We start from the raw sequence: 17,413 nt of genomic DNA, 5'->3' as shown, positions 1-17,413 counted from the left end.
AATTATGGGGTAGACGATTCCCAAAACTGGTGGTTTATTCTAATAATTAGATTCACCAAGCCAGCAACAAAACAGCTACTACAACACCTTACTGGTTATCAAGAAACTAAAGCATAGATCTCCTGGCCTTCCTCCCAGACAGACAAGTCAAATATGATGAGAATTATTTTAAATCTTGTTCACTATATATAAAGTTCTGCCAGTCCCACATCTCCCACCAGATCCATAAGTATTTCCGATCTTACCCAAATACACGCTTGCAGCCGATTCTTATAAACTAAACTAAGATTTACCTAAAAAGAGAAGAGAGAGTTTTGTGGTTAAAAGATTGTTATACATACAGATATGGAGAAAGTTCTTAGGTCTGTTTCATAACAGAGATGGTGAGCTTGCTAATTTCTAGAAAGTATTAACACAATCAATTCCATAGGTTATAGTCCAATAGGCCGTCGACGTGCAGCGTTTGTTCAAATCCTTCCATAAGAATTTGCAGGGACAGTCCAGGGTACCTGGAGACCTCAGTCTTGTGACTTAACTTTCCGCTGACGAAGCTTAAGCAGATCTGAGATGAAAAAAGGATCAGATCCCAAAGTTCTTTTTTATCTCTCTCACAGGTTAGGATAGTCTCTTGACAGCAGGTAACAGTGGGTATCCCTTGGAGGAAAAATAGGTAATACCAATTGTGGCTTTTGAAGCAATATTCCTATTTCTTATTTATACACAGGTCATTAGTTGCATCTATTAGCATAAGGCAATTTACCAGTCAAATATTCACAGGTAGTTTACTATAAACTTCAAAGAGAAATAAAGGCAATGATATTGTTGCACTCAAGTTTCACCTAATTGCTAATATTGCCTTTTGATCTGTGCATCAATAGAATATAGTAATGAAATATTATAGACCGGAACCAAAGTTTAGCATCTACATGCTAATTAGATAACTTTGTTAAACTCCCAACAGATATAGAGAAACATAGACAAATACAATTAGTATTAACGTCTAATTCTCTGACAATATAGGTTTGCATTTCAAAGGATTTAGTCCACTTACATGGCTTTGATAACTATCGACAAGAAATGTTCCTGTAGGCCATTTCAGTACTTCTCTAATATGTTTTCAAAGGTTGATCTTGGGTCACTTAGCCTGCTGGTTGTTTAACCCTGGCTGGCCCAGTGTCTATGAAAATGAAATGCCAGAGTTGTGTGCACTGGATCTCACCAGCGAACCGGTTTTAATACTTGGTCAATCTAATTAATTACTGTATTTAGTTTCTCTTTCATAGGAATTAAATGATTTCTGTTTCCTTGTAACAACAAACTTTGGGCGCAAATTTCATTTAGCAATAGATACTGCAAAGTTAGGGAGCAACTACACAGAACCAGAGCTTGGCCAACTTTTTATTGCTACTGGGTCAAGACAGTTGGGTACAGTTCTGATTTACTATAATTTCACATTTACAGGCAAAAAACCAATTGGATTGTTCCCCAGCAGCATATTGCTCCATTTTGTTCTGCAGTAACGTTTGGGAGAATCAGTTTAGTTCTTATGTTCCCTGACTGAGAGAGCTGTGAAGTGAGCATGCTCGGCCCCTGCAGCGCAGCGAGGGCTAGTTCTAAAAATAGGAGATCGGCTCAGCATTGCAGCACCTAACTGCTAGGTGCCCTGCTTCCCAGTGGGATCCTCAGCCCTTTGTGAGCTGCCGAGGGTCCCTACACAATACAGGGGGAGAGAGCGGCACGTAGAAATGGGATCCACAAAAGCCAGCAAGCTGAGTGGGGAGCTGGCTAGGCTAGAACGAGGAAGTGCTGAGGAGAGGGGATGGTCAAAGCCCCTCACTCAAAGGTCGTTAGGTACCTTAACTCCAGGGCGGAGGGAGGCTCCTATCTCCACTTGGGATGCTGAGTTGTCATCTCTCACCTGGAGCTGGGTCCCTAAGCCAGGGAGCCCTTTTCCACAAAAAAACATGGAGGAGAAGGCCAATAGGCCAGTGATTAGAGCGCTGAGTGGGGTTGTGGGATACTGAAGTTCAAGTTCCCACCTTGTCTGATTTGTAGTCGAGATGTGAACCCAGGTAACTGCCCTCGCCAGTGGGCTACTGGGTATTCTAGAGTGGGGCTCTGTTGTTGAAGCTTTTCCACTTTGGATGAAACAATTAAATATTCAGTTAGCAGCGAGAGACTGACTCTATAACCTTGTGGTGAGCTCACTCCCCTGGGAGACCCTTAAGTGCCTGCCGTAATTGTATGTTTGCTCAGTGTGTGTGTCAAGACACTGGGCCCGATCCTGTTCCTGTGGAAGTCAATGGTAAAACTCCCTTTACACTCACTGGGCTCTTTCTGTAACATTCTCTTTATGTTCTTCCTAATGTTTGGAGCTATTATCTAAACTCATTGCTGTCATTTCATGGTTTGCATTTCCTGACTGATGGAGGCTGACAAGATCTGACCCTGGAAGTTGCACCCTTGATGTCCTGCTGGTATTTTGAAAGCCACTTTCCCAGATCCTGCTCAGTGATGGATTCCTTATTTCCTTCAGTGACAACTATTCAGTTACTGATTTTTCTACAAATACCCCACCTGGCTACAGGTAATGAGAATTCTGTGTCAGACAAATTTTAAGAGTCAATTAATCATTACATAGGAATGGAAAGAATCACTAGCACCAAAAGAGATGGGTTTGAGATCTGGAAAACACACCGTACAATGAGTGACTTCAGGAGCTCAATCTATTTCGCTTTATGAAAATAGGGTTAAGAAATTACTTAACCATGATCCATAAATATCTAAGTAACGCAGGGAGATTTGTGAAAGCAAAGGGCATTTTAGTATTGAAAGCCAGAACAGTATCCAGCAGCTGGAAGTCGAACGTAGAACATTCAAACTAGAAATAAGATGTGAATCTGTAACTGTGAGGGTGACTAATCACTGGAACTAGGGGCTGTGGTGGATTCTCCATCACTTGAAATTTTTATGTCAGGATTTGGCATCTTTATAAAAAGAGATGCACAAGATACTTGGCTTGATTTAGGCCTGGGTTACACAGGAGGTCAGACTAAATGGTCTGGCCTTAACAGCTATGGGCCTATGTATTTTGTTTTATTGTTCAGAATAGGAGTTTTCATTTCAGAAAATGAGAGTCTAACCTTTTTTATTTTCAGAGAAATTATTCTGTTTAATGTGTTTAAACTAATCAATCAATAGGAGAAGGTCATTTCACTAGGAATTATTGCTGATTAGCTACTGAGGGACTGTCAGATTGGATTTAAAGTAACAATAATTAACTAAAAAATATAAACAGTAAGTCTTAAGTGTTGGAAGATAATTAGAACTTCAGATATCTGCATCCCTGATTTCAGTCCAGTGTTGGACAACAGAGACCAAAAGTTGCTATGAGAATTTTATGATGTGTGCTCTCCTCAGTTCAATAACAATTTAACCATGGTATGGCTTAAGCTGGATGGTGCAGGCATTCTGCACTTGGAATGCCTTCTGGAGATGGAATAATGGCAGGAAAAGATGCATTGTCTGATACAGTATCCAAACACCTATCACTCTGCACCTTGCTCGCACCAATATTTATTATTCTTCAAAATGCATCTGCATGTTTGTGTGTGTAAGTAAATGGTGGATAGATAGATAGATAGATAGATAGATAGATAGATAGATAGATAGATAGATAGATAATGTGGCCCTTCATATTTTGATAGGAAAAATGTGGAAGATAAATAGAAAACATATTTTCCGTCTTTAAACATTTAAAATGTTATTGACCTTTAAATAATAATAAATTGCTAAAATAAATCAGAGCAGAGGGGTAATCTCACTGTTCAGCCCCATTAAACAAGGGGGACATGTTCCTGACTCCCAGGTTGCGGGATAACTTCTATTATATTTAGTGTGATATGAAAAGAGAAAGAACACTGACCGGAATGGTGGGACATAGATTGGAACTGTTTTCACATTTGAGTTGAATCTTCTAGCTGCCTCCCTATGGGTTTGGATAGGGATCCCCATAGTAATTCACATCTGCATTCCATAGAGAACAACCCAAAGCATATTACAAAGATGTATCTGTGTCTCCATACAGGCCAGTTTACAATCCATACCCCTGATAATATTGTCATTGGAGTCGCTGGAGAAGATGCTATCCTGCCTTGCTACCTGTCATCCCCAAGGGTCCCTCTGAGCACTGGTGTCCAGTGGACACTTGCAAGACCTCTGGAGAGAATAGAAGTGACCTTCTATAATGGAGGAACACAAACAGAAAGGCAGGGTGAGGGATACCAGGGCCGAACGGAGTTCTTCACATCTCAGCTGAGCAAAGGAAACCTCTCCCTGAAGCTGAAGAACATCCAGGTCACCGACAAAGGGAAATATGCCTGCCAGGTTGATGTCTCAGACTGGCATGGAGAAGCCTACATTGAACTGGATGTGACAGGTCAGTGAAACAACTTCTTAGTTTACACCAAGGTAATCATGAATCTTCTACTGTCTGGAAATGGGAGACTGAGAAAGGGCAAATCCATCCCAGGGGCAACTCCTGTGAAGTCAGTAGGATTGTAACAGGGGTGATTTGGGAGCTGGGTGTCCTAGTGATTAAAGCAACAGGATTATTTACTGAGTCAAATCCCCATGGGAAATGCAACTGACAGGTCTGGGGTACAAAACATGAATAAATGTGTCACTCATTCCTGAGGGCCTGCTCTACAGCTGGGGCCTGAATCAAATGAAATCTGGCAGGCGATTCCACCTCTCTCTTAAATGACTCTGTTTCTGAAAGAAACCCCGCACAGAGCTGCCCACCGTGGGGGGGAGGGGGTGCAGGGAGGGGGTGTTTGTCCCAGCCCCTGTCGGAGTGGGCCCCCAAAGCAAGTGGCGTTGCACAGTGGTGCACAGGGTCGCAACGCCTCTCCCATTTGGCCCGGCCTGCCCTCCCTCATGATAGGGCACGTGACTAGGGCCAGTCATGTTGTGACCTTGCACGTGGGGTTACTGCGCTGCTCACTCAGGTTTGGCCCAGCTGCCCCTCCATCATGAGGGATGGCTGCACCAAACCAGACTGGCACTGCTAGCCCGCACACCACTTCACACAGCCTGGAGTCTGGATCCAGGCCCAGCCCCATGGGACAGGAACCAGCAGTAGTGTGGGGTGGGCTCACTCTCCAAACTCCACCACCACTGGGGCCTCCCCTCAGTGTTTTTGCACCCTTGGTAATTTCTTTGGAATGGGGAGTGGCCCAATTTCATATTTAGTTACAGGCCCCAAAAAATCTCTGTGCAGCCCTGCCCCCTCTTGCTGCTCCTTGAGCCCTTGGGAATCAAGAATCTTCCTCTCACTCCCCTGCTGCCCTCTGACTCCATGAATGGGTCCCCAGGCAGTGAGGATGCCCTGCCCCACTCCCTGCTGCCTCCCCATAAGCCCCTGCCAGTATCAGGAAGTTCATCAGTTCTCCACTGTGAGTCTGGGATGCTCATCAGCGTCCCCATTTAGGAATTGTGTGGGTCGCTCCCTATTATGAGCCTTGTGGGGCTCTTTGAGAACATCCCAAATTCACACCCCTTGTGAGCCTTGGTAGGAGCAATTCAGAGCAGAGTCCCCCCACCTCACCCTCTTTAGCCTCCAGAGTGTTAAGAGACTCCTAAGTGTATGGAGAGAAAAGAGCACTGCATGCACTGAATGAGTCCTGTGGGGAACACAGTATATAGTTGTGTGATTAATCATGTGTATGCACCGGGGGCAGAGTTAGGGGTGCATTGGAAACCTTTGTTCTTGTATTGCCTAAATTTTGCATACTTGACTTTGTACCCATAGCATTCTTTTAACATAGGTTGTTTTTCTCCCTGAGTATTATGTATTCCTAGCTTCATATAGAATTCTCTACAGTGCAGAGTGGGAAGTGTACCACTAGGGGCATTTTATAGGCAACTATCTGACACAAAGAACATGTGTATTGCTCTCTCCTGACAGCTCCCTATAGAATCCTTCCTAGCAACCCGGTTATTGGAGTCATTGGAGCAGACATTATCCTTCCATGCCAGCTCTCAGTCACTAAGTTACCTGGAAGCTTCAAAGTGCAGTGGAAGCTGTTTAGACCAGCAGTATTAATCCATGAGGTCTCCTATAATGGAGGAAACCAGACAGAAACCCAAGATGAGAGACATCAGGGTCGAACGGAGCTGTCCATCACTGAAATGACTCAGGGAAACTTGTCACTGAAACTCAAGCATGTCCAGATCTCTGACAAAGCAGAATATGTCTGCAGCCTGGATTCTGGGAGCTGGTATGATGAGACGGTAGTTGAACTGGATGTGACAGGTTAGTGAACCAGTTTCTTGGTTTATGACAAGTAATGTTTTAGGAAATATTTTCTCTCTGAATGAACAGTGAAAGAGGAAGGAAAGAAGGAAAAACTTGAGCTATGCTACCACTTCCAAGTATATATCAGTAACTGTCTAAGTTATATTTTACTGGTTCATAGGATGCCTAGTTTTGTCGACAATTATGAGAGTTTCTGTATGTATGGTGTTAATGAACTATTAAATAATCTGGTATTACTATGAAGTTTGGATACATAGCCAAATTTACTGTTGGGTCTTAATAATTGTGCTCTAATTACATGATAGCAATATTCATTTTCTGAGCTTTTTCTCTAGAAACTTGAGTTTCTGATGGACCTATATCGTAATGTCAGGTCAGGTCTATTTACATACCATATTTTAGACCAATGGAACAAACCTTCCTGTTCGTTTACAACAATATTGATGCTTTCTATTTGCAACATTTTATATTTTTTCTATTTGCCAATAGGCAAAAAAAGACACATTAGAACCTTAGTATACAAAGGCAGCTCCATCCCTAATACTAGGTATATTTCACATTCTGATTTGTATCAAAACTAAAGAATGTATAATTATTTATTTCATACAGATGTCATAGAATCATAGAATATTAGGGTTGGAAGAGATCTCGGGAGGTCATCTAGTCCACTCCCCTGCTCAAAGCAGGACCAACGCCCAACTAAATCATCCCAGCCAGGGCTTTGTCAAGACAGGCTTTAAAAACCTCTAAGGATGGAGATTCCACCACCTCCCTATGTAATCTATTCCAGTGCTTTACCACCCTCCTAGTGAAATAGTGTTTCCTAATATCCAACCTAGACCTCCCCCACCGCAACTTGACACCATTGCTTCTTGTCCTGTCATCTGCCACCACTGAGATCAGTCTAGTTCCATCCTCTTTGGAACCCCCCTTCAGGTAGTTAAAGGCTGCTATCAAATTCTGCCTCATTCTTCTCTTCTGCAGGCTAAATAAGCCCACTTCCATCAGCCTCTCCTCGTAAATCATGGGCCCCAACCCCCTAATGATTTTTGTTGCCCTCTGCTGGACTTTCTCCAATTTGTCAACATCCTTTCTGTAGTGGGGGGACCAAAACTGGATGCAATACTCCAGGTGTGGCCTCACCAGTGCCAAATAGAGGGGAATAATCACTTCCCTCGATCTGCTGGCAATGCTCCTACTAATACAGCCCAATATACCATTGGCCTTCTTGGCAACAAGGGAAGGCTGACTCATATCCAGCTTCTCGTCCACTGTAATCCCCAGGTCCTTTCCTGCAGAACTGCTACTTAGCCAGTCAGTCCCCAGTCTGTAGCGGTGCATGGGATTCTTCCTTCCTAAGTGCAGAACTCTGCACTTGTCCTTTTTGTACCTCATCAGATTTCTTTTGGCCCAATCCTCCAATTTGTCTAGGTCACTCTGGACCCTATCCCTACCTTCCAGCGTATCTACCTCTCCCCCCAGCTTAGTGTCATCTGCAGATACTGGCTCATCGAGCCGTTGATCAATACCCATTGAGCCTGACAATCTAGCCAGCTTTCTATCCACCTTATAGTACATTCATCCAATCCATACTTCTTTAATTTGCTGGCAAGAATACTGTGGGAGACCGTATCAAAAGCTTTGCTAAAGTCAAGATATATCACATCCACCGCTTTCCCCATATCCACAGAGCCAGTTATCTCATCATAGAAGGCAATCAGGTTAGTCAGGCATGACTTGACCTTGGTGAATCCATGTTGACTGTTCCTAATCACCTTCCTCTCCTCCAAGTTCTTCAAAATGGATTCCTTGAGGACTTGCTCCATGATTTTGCCAGAGACTGAGGTGAGGTCTGTAGTTCCCTGGGTTCTCTTTCTTCCCTTTTTAAAATATGGGCACTATATTTGCCTTTTTCCAATAGTCCGGGACTTCCCCCGATCACCACAAATTTTCAAAGATAATGGCCAATGGCTCTGCAATCACATCAGCAAACTCCCTCAGCACCCTTGTATGCATTAGATCTGGACCTATGGACTTGTGCATGTCCAGCTTTTCTAAATAGTCCTTAACCTATTCTTTCACCACTGAGGGCTGCTAACCTCCTCCCCATACTGTGTTGCCCAGTGCAGCAGTCTGGGAGCTGACCTTGTCTGTGAAGACTGAGGCAAAAAAAGCATTGAGTACTTCAGCTTTTTCCACATCATCTGTCTCTAGGTTGCCTCCCCCATTCAGTAAGGGGCCCACACTTTCCTTGACTTTCTTCTTGTTGCTAACATACCTGAAGAAACCCTTCTTGTTACTCTTAACATCTCTTGCTAGCTGCAACTCCAAGTGTGATTTGGCCTTCCTGATTTCACTCCTGCATGCCTGAGCAATATTTTTATACTCCTCCCTGGTCATTTGTCCAATCTTCCACTTCTTGTAAGCTTCTTTTTTGCGTTTAAGTTCACCAAAGATTTCACTATTAAGCCAAGCTGGTCACCTGCCATATTTGCTATTCTTTCTGCACATCAGGATGGTTTGTTCCCGCACCCTCAATAAAGCTTCTTTAAAATACAGCCAGCTCTCCTGGACTCCTTTCCCCCTCATATTAGCTTCCCAGGGTATCCTGCCCATCAGTTCCCTAAGGGAGTCTAAGTCTGCTTTTCTGAAGTCCAGGGTCCGTATTTTGCTACTCTCCTTTCTTCCTTTTGTCAGGATCCTGAACTCAACCATCTCATGGTCATTGCTGCCTAGGTTGCCACCCACTTCTACTTCCCCTACCAATTCTTCCCTGGTTGAATGGAGCAGTTCAAGAGAAGCCTGGCCCCTGGTAGGTTCCTCCAGCACTTGTACCAGGAATTTGTCCCCAACACTCTCCAAAAACAGACTGCTCCCTTGAGACAGACAAGCACAGTTCAACCCACCTTTCTCTGCACTGGCTATCTGCAGACTAACTTTGCTAGACCCAGATCACAGACTAATTACACGGCTCCCTAGCCTCCAGCACTTGTACCAGGAAGTTGTCCCCAACACTATCCAAAAACTTCCTGGATTGTCTGTGCTTTGCTCTCCCAGCAGATGTCAGGGTGATTGAAGTCCCCCATTAGAACCAGGGCCTGTGATCTGGAAACTTCAGTTAGTTGTCCAAAGAAAGCCTCATCTACCTCATCCTTCTGATCCAGTTGTCTATAGCACATGCCCACCATGACATCACCCTTGTTGCTCTTGCCTCTAAACTTAACCCAAAGACTCTCAACAGGCTTTTCTCCAGTTTCAAACTGGAGCTCAGAGCAATCATACTGCTCTCTTACATACAGTGCAACTCCTCCATCTTTCCTCCCGTAACTGTCCTTCCTGCACCTAAGATAACTTGCCCTACTTTCTCAATATGAATCAGGAGGCTTCCCATCTTGTACCCTCCTTCTTGTGTTTCCACCCGGTATCCCACTCCCCCACTTACCTCTGGGTTTAGGTCACCATCCCCCAGCAAACCTAGTTTAAAGCCCTCCTCACTAGGTTAGCAAGTACTTTTATGTGTTAATTAAATTATACATAATACATTTTTCATTCTTAAAGAAGTAAATGAAGTTTAGTTTTATAAGCAAGTAACTATGGATATTTCAAGTTTTCCAAAAAATTCATTTTTTTCCCAAATAAAACATGTTTTTTTCCTCCCATGCTTTTAAAATTTCCAGAAATTTTACATCCATATCACCCACCAGTGTGAGGCTGAGGGGGCCAAGTCCATCTCTGGGATGACTCCACTGAAGCCAATGGAATTAAATTCAGTTCAGTTTGGAGCAGGCTGGCTGGGTGCTGGAGGTAGCAGGTTTCTTTACTGAGTCACGTTCCCGTTTGAAATGTAGCCTCACATATTTAGGGCACAAAAACCCAAACATAACAAAATCCAAACCTCCAAAACAAAGAAACAACAACACCCCCAAACTCTGTGACAGAAATTCTTTCTGCTGAGGAATAAATCAGGCCATATCTGGCTATTGCTCACAGAGCCACATGCATGGGCTTTTGTAGTTAAGATTCTCCTCAAAGAGAAGTTAGATAAAAGCAAAATATACTCTTGCTTTATTTCTTGGAATCTAGAACCGACATACAAGAACCTAAAATGGAGAGAGACAAAACAGGCTGCTCCCTTAAGGCAGATAGGCACAGTTCACCCCATCTTTCTCTACACTGGCTATCTGCAGACTAACTTCGGCTAGATCCAGATCACACGCTAATTACAGGGCCCCCTAGCCTGCAAGCAGGACCGAAAACCCCTCACATTTAAAGTGATAGCTTGTAATTTTAACAGTTTTCAATATCCCCACACTTCTCATGCCCTTGCAGCCCCTGGCCTCATGCAGAAGGGTCTCCCTCACTCATAGCCCTGACCTCCGCTCCAAGAAGCCTTAAAGAGCTCCACAGTCCCAGTCCTCTTGCTCCACCTTGCCTCACAAACCCCTGTGAGCCTTGCAAGGGGTGAGTCACAGCCCCCATTCCACCAGCTTTCAGAGGCTCAGCTGGTTGAGAAGGCAAGGGCAGCAAGTGCAGTGTTGGTCCCATAGGGAATGACACAGGGTCTCTACAGAGGGCTGTTCTGAACAGAGACCCTGTGTATCGATATCCCCACTACTGCTGGACACAAACCTGTTGGTGAATTGATTCTTTTGCCAAAAAAAAACCAACAACAAACAAACAAACTTTTTCCAGAAACTATTCACTCACCCACATTCAGCAAATAGCTTTGTTTGGGAATTTTTCTTTTCAACAGTATTGAAACATTTCATTCTGAACTTTGTGTTTTTCAACTCTTCTTTTCAAATTTTCGATTTGAAACTGCATTTTAATTTTAAATTTCTAAATCTCACCAGTGTTTTTGTCTGTGTGTGTGCGTGCATGCATGTGTGTGAAAACTGAAAATTGTGGGTGAAAATTGAAAAACTGCAACCAAAAAAATATGTTTTGGGTCGACTCACAACATTTGGGTAGATTCAAAACTACTTATTTTATTTTATTTTATTTTATTTTATTTTATTTTCTTAGTTTTTCTCGCTGACGAATAAAGTGGAAAAAAAAATGTTGAGTTTCAAATTAAAACATTTTCTGGGGTGGTTTTTCTCTTCAGCTCCAAGAACCAAAAAATCCTTTATTCGCACAGCTCTAATCTCCACACAGGCCGATTCAAAATCTTTCCCCCAAGTAACCCTGTTATCAGGGCAATTGGAGAGGACGTGGTCCTGCCCTGCCAGCTGTCAGCCACCATTATCCCTGCAAGCATCACTGTACAATGGATCCTCATCCAGCCCTCTAGGAAACCAGTCAAAATCTTCTACAACGGAAGGTTCATTGAGAACCGGCAGAATGAGAGATCCTGGGGTGGTATGGAGCTCTTCAGCACTGAGTGGACGAAGGGGAACATGTCTCTAAAGCTGAACAACGTCCAGCTCCCCGACAGAGGGAAATATGTCTGCAGTGTGGCAGCTGGGGACTGGTACGACAAGGTGGCCATTGAGCTGGAAGTGACGGGTCAGTGCCTTCTTTTCGTTCAGTGCAGTAATGTCGAGTCTGTTACTGCCCTGCAATGTGAGGCTTGAGGGGAGAGAGAGAAAGGTGCCAGACCCACCCCTGGGGTACGCCACTGATTCTGATGTAATTATAATAAGGAGGGACTGGGAGCAGGGTGTCCAGGTCATACAAGTAGCAGGTCTGTCTATTCAGTCATGTAGTTATGTGCAATGCACCTAAAACACAGAGAAAAAATGTTACATCTTCATAGCTGGGTTGCTCAAGAACTCAAATTTGTTAGTCTCTAAGGTGCCACAAGTACTCCTGTTATTTTTTCAAGAACTCAATTCATCCATTGATGTAGCTACTGCCTCTCAGGGAGGTGGATTATCTGTGCCTTCTATTGGCATAGATAGCATCTACACTGAAGTGATACAGCAGCTGTGCCACTGTCGCATTTCAAGTGTAGAGAAGCCCTTAGCTAGCTCTTCCTTCCTCTGGCCTCTTCTAGCCTCACTCCTTCACCAGCCCCTGGGATCCATCTTTGAGATTTTGGATACTCACTCTCTGTCTAGGGTAGCTATCTGTGGAACAGGGCGGGAAACAGTTTTCCCCATCCCATTAAAAAATTGCTATGATGAATCTGGATAACAGGCAAAACCTCGAAAAAATTTGTGAACTAAAAATTAAACAAAAACAAACAAACAAACAAAAAAAACATCCTATGTGCGGATCAATGAAAAGGTGTTTTTTTTTTTTTTCAACTTCAAAATATTTTGTTTGCATTTCAATATCTATCTATCTATCTATCTATCTATCTATCTATCTATCTATCTAATTAGCTAAATTTCAGACTAAAAAGTGGACAGCAACACTGGAATTTTTCATTTAGAAAATGTCAAAATGTTTCATTTTGACAATTTCAAAACTTTTTTGCTTCCCCAGAAAATTTGTCAAGACTTGACCCTTTAATGCAAAAAGTTTTAATTTTGATGAACTGGCATTTTCTGAGGGGAAAAAAAATGTTTTGTTACACAATCTGGCCTCCATCACCATAGTATCTGAGCACCACCCACCCATTCATGCTTTTATCCTCACCATCTTTTATGAGCCCAGAGCTATCACGGTAACCTCTGGACCATCTTTCTTCTCAGTGACATCCCTCCATGTGTCCCTTAACAGAGGCTAATTGAAGACCCCCAAGCAATTCCACCAACTACCACCATGATCAATGAACGGAGCTGCCAAGTTTTGTGCAGCTCTATGTTTGGAACTTTATGCAAATTATTGAATGGAATAATCTTCTATTTGTGGATAATCTGCATATATACATAACTTCTGCTTTAAAAAAAGAGTCATGACTTTCACTGGGAATCAGGCAGCAGTATTATCAGGGCAAGGCGTTGGTCTGTCTGAGCCTTATGGAGGAGGGCTTCCCCTCAGGGCAGGGGAGGAACCAAAGTGACACAGAGACCATCACAAAGGGACAAAGCAAGAGGGAACCAGTAGGGGTTAGAGGGAACCAGAAGGGACCAACAAGCAGAGAACCTTTGGCGGCACCCACTGCCCTGGGCAGCTGGTGAGGGACACGTTGGCATTGCCAACAGGAGCTATGGCTGGACATCTGTGAGTGTTTGAATGCAAGGAAACCTGACCTATGCTCCTGGACTGATGCACAGCCAGCAGGAGGCGCTTCATAGGGAAGTCTCTGGGATTGGTGCAGCCCCAGATGGTATGCACAGCAATGGAAGTGGTGTGGAAAAGCACAGTCAAACTCCAAGTGCTGTAGCCTGGTGCACTGTAGAGAAATACATGCTGGAGTTTTCTTCTCATTGCAAGAGGAACACACACCAGAGGAGCTGGTGAACTATGCCAGCAGCACACAAACATTCAGAGCCCCCACCAGTTGATTTTTCTGGTAGAGGGGCATCTTTCCCCACAAATCTTCATTCTCAGATAGCCATAGGTACAGCTTTTCATACCTGACCATATGCTATTTTTCCCCTCCACTTGCTGCACATAGGATTTGAACCTAGTGCCTCCTAATGCACAGCACAGACTTGACCTGCTTGAGTTATGGGCAGTTGGGTATCAGACATCCAAGCTTTTAGTCCTGGGTCTAGGGGGACAGTGCTATTACGTGGCTAGAGCCAGCCCACCCAAGCACATAACTTGCCATGTCCTTTCTGAAAGGCCGTGTAGCATAGGGGTTGAGCCTTAGTTTTCCCTGGTTAAAGTCTGGGATTCTGTCCCTATACCAGCCATACATGACTTTGTATAAATTACCTTACCTGTCTAATGAGCTAGAGTTTGCTGCCTCCACTGGGTTGGACCTTGGTTAATAACAAGGGTTATGAACTGCGCAGGTGCACTAGCAGTGGTTAGTGCAAGAGCTCAGGCTAGAACTCATGGCGACATGCCTCACTGCTCCTTAAGCCATGGGTACTTTCTCAGAAAAAGGTTTCACTAGGCAGCATGTGCTACATTGAGGTTAGGTATGTGAGATGGTAATTGACAAGTCTGAATTAAAACCTGGGGAAGCTCCCTAGGTCAGGGAGTGGAGAGCGCTCTGATGTGCATCCACACAAATATGCCATACGGAGCTCTGTGAACAGAGGGTTGTGTGTTTTTATGCAGCTAAAGTACTTATCCCTCCTTATCATGTTACTGGAGCTGTCGGAGAAGACATTATCTTGGGTTGCATGGCCAGGGTCCCCGCAAACGTCTCAGTCAAGTGGCTGCTCTTTAGAGTCTCAGAATTAATTCACGTGAGCTCCTATAACGGAAGCGTAGAAGCAGAGAGAACTGAAGTGAGTAAGGGGGGCATATCTCTGAAGCTCAAGGACATCCAGTTCTCAGATGCAGGGATATAGTTCTGCTGCGTGTCTGCCGATGGCTGGTATGAGGAGCTGGCCTTTGAACTGAAGGTGGCATGTCAGTAAAACACCTCCTTGTTTTATGCCAGGTGAACAAATAGACTCACCTGAATACAGATACAAGAAATAAAATACTGCAATATACTTCTTCTCTCTGACATTATATAGCCACAACTTATGGTCCTGTTATCTGGGCTTTGCGGCAATGGCTTATTTAAGACTTATTATCGTTGTTTATTATTAATACACTAAAATAGCACCTATAGGCCTCAACTGAGATCAAGGCCATATTACTCTAAGTACTAACCCTTAAGTCTGACTGTCCAGAGTTTCTGTTAATTTTTAACTCTATTGTCCTGGAACACTGATACACATTTATAGCACTGTGACACACCTGCAACTTTATCATCACCTTCACAAAGTGTTCTGTGTGTGGATTTTTAATAGCTCCCTCTCCACCCTGCTACACAGGACCCCAGCTCTGCAAAAGAAGGAAGACCTGGTTCAGCAGAAGCTATGTGGATAACAGAGAGGGAATGGCACTTTCTTCTGCTGGCCATCAAAGGCTAGATCCACAAAGGGGACTTGGACTCAGTTTTGCAGAACCTACCTCCTAGGTGTCTTACCACTTAGCGGAATCCATAAGCCCAAGTTAGGCACCAGGCCGCTACGCAGGCAGGGGGAGAGTTAGGCGCCTAAGAATGGGATCCACAAAACTCAGCAGGTTCAGTGGGGAGCTGCCTAAGCTACTCAGTGGGAGACACCAAGGAGAGAGGTTTGTTCTACCCATCAAAGGGAGTTGGTGCCTCAGCTGGGTCAGCAGAGGACATAATTCCTCTCCTTCAACCTATGGGATGGCCGGGTCCAGGGCTCCCTCACTCTCTGCTGTTGAAGCTGTTCTACTGTGTATAAATAATTAAATAACCATTGGACCATGCACTTGAATTCTGGGGGTCCCATATTGTGACTGAGTGTGCTAACCCATCACAACCATCTCTTCCTCTGCTTGTTTTTAGTTCAGGGCCTGATCCTGTAGGTGTGTTCTGGTGGGATAGGTGGGGGAAGACCAGATTTGAGGATCATGCTGGGAACTGGACATGAGTTAGGTGCTGGGCACCAGAGCTGAGATGGGTGTGCAAATGCTCACAACCAGAAATGTAGGCGCCTAGGATACTTCATCAGCAGACATGTAAATACCTGAGGAGAATTCCATCACCTACAGGGTTAGGCAGTGGCTCAGTGGGGGTTTTGAGGCTCTAGATTTTGGAGTCAAGAGCCTAAAGTGCCAGTAAAGCCCCTAAATCGCTTTGTGGATCTAGCACTGAGACATTTTGTAAGCACAGTCCCCGCCTATCTGCCTGTGGAAGGGAAACCTGGTGCTGCTGCCCTCCTAGGAACCAAGAATGCAGGTCAAACTCACAGGATGGAGGGCTATATTCTAGGAAGTAGTTACTCAGATAAAGATTTGGGGGTTGTAGTGGATAATCAGCTGAACATGAGCTCCTAGTTGTACTCTGTGACCAAAAGGCCTAATGTGGTCCTGGAATGGATAAACAGGTGAATCTCGAGTATTATAAGTGGGGTCAGCATAGATCAGTGGTTCTCAACCTTACCAGACTACTGTACCCCTTCCAGGAATCTGATTTGTCTTGCGTACTCCAAATTTCACCTCACTTAAAAGCTACTTGCTTACAAAATCAGACATAAAAATACAAGTGTCACAGCACACTATTACTGAAACATTGCCTACTTTCTCATTTTTGCCATATAATTATAAAATAAATTGACTGGAAAATAAATATTGTACTTACATTTCAGTGTGACGCTTGAGCCTGTATTTCACTTGTGAGCCTTGTCTGATGTCCGAGCCCCAGCCAATGGGGCTGAAATATGTAACTTAGCTTTGTGGGACCTGGGCAGTTGCCCTGCTTGCCACCCCCTAATGCCAGCCCTGCACTTGCGATCTCCCTAAACCCATCCCAAGACCCCCCCGGGGGTTGCAACCTCCAGGTTGAGAAACACTAATTTGGATGAGGTGAGTACCCTCTGGAAGGCCTATGCATAATCCAAGTGTACGTGTACCCCTGGGTGAGAACCACTGGAATCAATGATCAAATGATCCCTTCTGGCCTTGGAATCTATGAATCTATGATCCAGGCAAAGGGAGTACCACGCCTGTGTTCTCAGCAGAGCCCAGAAGTTGAGTAGAAGCATGGTTCCCTGCCCGTCGACTTCATAATAGCAAAAGGACTGGGAATGACATTTTAGAATCAGCAAGGGATGGATGACCTGTGCCTTGCAGGTCAACAGAACTTGGGGAAAGGATCCCATTTAAAGATGCACTTGTTCTCCATATTCACCCTAGTGCAGGGAACCAGCTCAAGAAGTATTCACCATGTAACTCCCACTTAGCCTTCAAAACAGGGCTTACTTGGTGCCTAGTAGAGTTGAGAGAATAACAGATTATTTTTTGTGAAAGTGGCAAAATGTTTTGTTTCCACTTTTCAATTCAAAATTGTGTTTGGATTTTAAATTTGGCTATTTTAAACCAACACACACACACACAAAGGACACATGACACCTAAAATACCCGAATTAGAGCAAAAATTCAGAAAATAATTCATTTTGAATCAACAAACAGTTCAGTTAATTTGAAATGAATTGTTTTCAAGTTCTTCAATTTTGGGTGTTTTTCACCCATTTTTGATGTCACCCTGAATCACCCTGAATG

General features: G+C 44.0%; 1 protein-coding gene across 1 annotated transcript in view; it reads left to right on the top strand.

The window, feature by feature from the left end:
• LOC135893050 (butyrophilin-like protein 2) overlaps positions 1-15,299 on the top strand; it is a 48,495-nt gene extending 33,196 nt beyond the window's left edge. The window contains exons 2-5 of the mRNA XM_065420841.1: positions 4,088-4,438; positions 5,942-6,316; positions 11,477-11,827; positions 15,154-15,299. Of these exons, the coding sequence (XP_065276913.1) occupies positions 4,088-4,438; positions 5,942-6,316; positions 11,477-11,827; positions 15,154-15,299 (1,223 nt within the window). The remainder of the gene's footprint in view (positions 1-4,087; positions 4,439-5,941; positions 6,317-11,476; positions 11,828-15,153) is intronic.
• The last annotated feature ends 2,114 nt before the right edge of the window (positions 15,300-17,413 follow it).

The sequence above is a fragment of the Emys orbicularis genome, chromosome 21 (genome assembly GCF_028017835.1).
Source record: "Emys orbicularis isolate rEmyOrb1 chromosome 21, rEmyOrb1.hap1, whole genome shotgun sequence".
Taxonomy (NCBI): Eukaryota; Metazoa; Chordata; order Testudines; family Emydidae; genus Emys; species Emys orbicularis.
Note: the sequence above shows the minus strand (reverse complement) of the source record. Positions and strands in the feature narration are given on the sequence as shown.